Source organism: Terrapene carolina, unplaced genomic scaffold (assembly GCF_002925995.2).
Source record: "Terrapene carolina triunguis isolate 2854851 unplaced genomic scaffold, T_m_triunguis-2.0 Scaffold26087, whole genome shotgun sequence".
Taxonomy (NCBI): Eukaryota; Metazoa; Chordata; order Testudines; family Emydidae; genus Terrapene; species Terrapene triunguis.
This window is the reverse complement of record NW_020690438.1, coordinates 1-3,863: the sequence shown is the minus strand read 5'-3', so window position 1 is coordinate 3,863 and position 3,863 is coordinate 1. Positions and strand designations below refer to the sequence as shown.

The 3,863-nt window shown below is 42.4% G+C and overlaps 1 protein-coding gene across 1 annotated transcript; it reads right to left on the bottom strand.

The window, feature by feature from the left end:
• Positions 1-205: 205 nt before the first annotated feature.
• Positions 206-1,583, bottom strand: LOC113408881 (myelin P2 protein-like; the record flags this gene model as incomplete). The annotated part of the gene is made up of 3 exons (XM_026662324.2): positions 1,478-1,583; positions 460-632; positions 206-307 (listed from the first exon to the last, which is right to left on the bottom strand). Coding segments are annotated over exons 1-3 (348 nt in total), but the record flags the coding sequence as incomplete, so codon positions are not given.
• Positions 1,584-3,863: the final 2,280 nt, after the last annotated feature.

Below are 3,863 nucleotides of genomic sequence, written 5' to 3'. Positions count from 1 at the left end.
CCCCCCGTGTAGACCAGGGCTTAGAGAAGCAACAATGAAGTGCTGACATAAGGTAGTGTTCTTTGCCTCTAAGATTTTCCTCCAGGTTTAAAAAAAAAAAAAAAAAAAAAAAAAGTTACTTGGTCATCTTCGCTACAGTTCAACTTGTAGAGCATTTACTGTTGAGATACTACTTTCAGTGATCAAATAGCAGGAATGAACTCACCACCACCATCTTCCCATCCACTAATCTTCTCTTTATTGTGGTCTCCTTGCCATTCCACTTCTGCACCTGAGTCAGTGAGCCATCATCTAAGGTTACAATACTCTACCAAAAAACAAACAAAAACCACACATCAAGTAAAGTGTTTAGCCCACTGTCCTGCAGGTTAGAAGTGATTCAGTTTGCAGGGGGTTAGGAAAGATTGGGGTTTTGCCTCTATAAGGCTTGTCACTTTGCCCCTATTGTTTAGCCCTCACCTTTGTTTTTCTGTCATCTGCTGTAGTTTCCTCAAACTCCTCCCCAAGCTTGAAGGAGACCTCAGTACTTTTGAAAGTGCTCTTGGTTTGGATTGTTAGCACTTCCCCATCAATGCTGATAGTCACAATGGGTTTGGTTAGGCTGCCCAGTTTCCTGGTGGCTAAACTCACACCTGCAAGTTACACACAAGATGTCTCAGATACTTAGAGATAAACATTAAGGTCATGGGATAAGAGTTAAAGGAATAAGAGTAGGACTAGTTTACTGTGCTCTCTGTACCAGCAGTTTGTTACCATAGTGTTTAGACCCTTTAGTTCAACTGAGGTGAAGTAAAATGTATATAGTAGTCTTACTAAGAAAGAACATCAGTGTTACAAGCACAGGTGTATCAGGTCTCACAGAAAAGTCCTCTCATGTACAGTTTGAGTTAAATTACAGAAAGGCACATCAATTTCCTTGTTGAGGTAGCATCTATAAGAGTCAGCAAGATATTCCAGTTCACTTATAAGGTGAACAAAGCTTTGTTTAAACAATGCTATAGGCCTAGTTCTTCACTGATTTGCACTTTGAGTCATTCATGCAAAGTGACAAAGAAAGACCAGTTAAGAAAGGTAGCATTTGGTAGTCACTTTGCACAGGTGCAAGTGACTACATGAGATGCAATGCAGTGGAGGCCTAGGCCCCATGTTACCTAGAATTCAAGTTTCATAATGTTTAGTTACCTTATGCCTGCTATTCTCTCTTTTCAGTAGTCCACTCACCCCCCCCCCAAAGACATACCCAGTCTTCCATTAAGAGCAGCCCTAGGGGCAGCATTTATGAGAACAGTTCACATCAGAGAACCACTTCCCCTTGTCAGCTTACAGGTCTCAAAATAAACACCATTTCCCTTCTGAAAAAATGAGCACTAGGAAGCTGCAAATTGGAGAATCCCCAGGGCCAGGAAGAAGAAATGTAGGAGCAGAGTTCAACTAGAGCATATCCTTTCTAAATCCCACACATTACAACATTACTCACCCAGCTCTTTCATGTAGTCATCAAATTTTTCACTGGAGCTGAGTTTCCACGTTCCCAGGAACAGGTCACACATTGTGAGGATTGGCTGGATAGACACACTCAAGAAAACAACAGCAGTTCTCAAAGAGAGAGCCAAACAAAGAGCATAAGCTATATAAGCCCTGAAAGTCTGTTTTTAAAGCTGATCTGAACATGTGACATTCTGAGACGACCAATCAGGAAAGATATCATGGACTCCAGTCAATAGAATTTTAGTTTGATTTCTTTTAGCACAAATCCACAGTCAGTAAATACAGCAAAGGATTTAAAAAATCACAATTGTAGCCCCAATTTGAAACATAGCTTTTCCAGAAATAAAAAAACAAAATAAGAAAATCACCATTCCAAGACAAGAGCAGCACAGTCTTAAAGGGATGTGTGAAGGCTCAAGAAGTTAATTGTTTCAAAAAACTCCTAATAATATTTCATTAATAATGTTATTTATAAAGCACTTAGGCCCATAGGTGCTGGAACTAGAGGTCCTGGGGGTGCGGCAGCACCCCCTGGCTTGAAGTGGTTTCCATCACATACAGGGTTTACAGGTTGGTTCAATGGCTCTCAGCACCCCCATTGTAAAAATTGTTCCAGCACCCCTGCTTGGGCCCAGATGCCCAACTTTAACTTCTACAATGGCTCTACACCAGCGGAATGTTCCCACTGGCAGGAGCTGACACCACTGCCTTAAGGGCTGCTTTTTGGCACTGGAACTTCAAAGGTAGTTAGGAAGAGGGTCGAGCAAATGGTGCATTGGCCACTATGGTAAAAGCTCAGTTGCCTTCTAATACTAATATTAGTTATTATTTGTGTTTAGACATAGTGCCTAGAGGCCCAATCAAGATCAGGGCCCCATTGTGCTAGGTGTTGTACAAACACATAACGAGATAGTCTGTGCCCCAAATAGCTGACAATCTAAATACACAAGGCAAAGGGTCGGAGGGGAAACAAAGGCACAGTGACTTGTCCAAGATTACACAGCAGGTGAGTGCCAAGAGCTAAGAATAGAATCCAAGTCTTCTCTGGGTCCCACTCTAGTGCTCCAATCACTAGACCACACTTTCCCTGATATAAATCACAACAGTGAAATTTCTAAAAGTAGGTGGTGCCAGAACACAGATACATGCCAAGATGCTGCTCAATGGGAGAGTGCGTGGGGGGTGGGGAGTTAGGTCTCAAATATCACCAAGCCCCTTCCATGACTTTAAAAACTAACAAGACCACCTTAAAATCAATCTGTTACCTTGATGATCATCACAACAATGCTCAGTCTTTACAAGCTATAACTAATGAAGACTTGCTGGAAGCCCAGCTAAGAGAGATGTGCAGTAATTGACCCTCGGCATGTGTTGCAAGGCACATGTTGAGAAGAGTGCAGCCTGTGCATGTAATGCAGCTGGAAGGAACATCTAGTCAGACACATGGATTTCCCTGAAGCCCCCTTACAGAATCAGCGCTTAAACCAACAAAGAGCAGGCACTTCATTGGAGAACCCTCTTAGATACTCCAGTAGAGCTTCAGAAATTTACCAGTTTAACTGACCTGAAATCTCCTCCCTGCCCAAGCATACCACACTTTCTGCTACCTGAACCTTGACAGAAAAAAGATCTGCTGCCTGGTTTGCTCAGAGAGGTCCAGCTTTAATAGGAATCTCCTCAGTGAGGTCCCTCTCCTCAAAACTCACTTCTAACATGAAGCCTAGGAGTGCTGGATGTGTTCTGGTGTGTTGTGTGTGAAATCTGTTGCTTGTGTTCTGCAGGAGGTCAGATGATCATAATGCTCCCTTCTGGTCTCAAAATCTATTACTCTAACTATATTTGTTTAATAAAGAGGGGAGAAATGCAACAAGAAGTAGGGAGCATAAATTTCTATAATCAAACCTTCCCATGGCTCTATCAGTGTTTTTGCTGTCCATCTGTTTAGATTGTAAGGCCCAGATCATCAAAGGTATTTAGTCACCTATTGCCCATTGATTTCAATGAACATCAGGTGCCTAAATACCTTTGGGGATCTGGGCACAAGTTTCTAAGAGCAGGAACATTGTCTCCTTTCCTGTCCCATTCTGCACTAAGCACACCATTGGCACTTAACAAATAGCAATAGAATTCCGTGGATAGGAACAATACAATATATTTTAATAGATGCGCAACCCTAATGGGATTAGGATAAACTATGACCCGGATCCTGCAACTAACAACAGGGTTCCACGTGGACAGAGAGAGCCACTCATGCACATTCAGTTGCAGGAAAAGGGCAAAAATCTGTTCCTGGGGTCATAGCAAGGTCTAAGCAGGTGCAAGAAATGTCAGCTGAACAGAAGCTGAGTCAAACTCCAATCCTGCAAAAATTTACA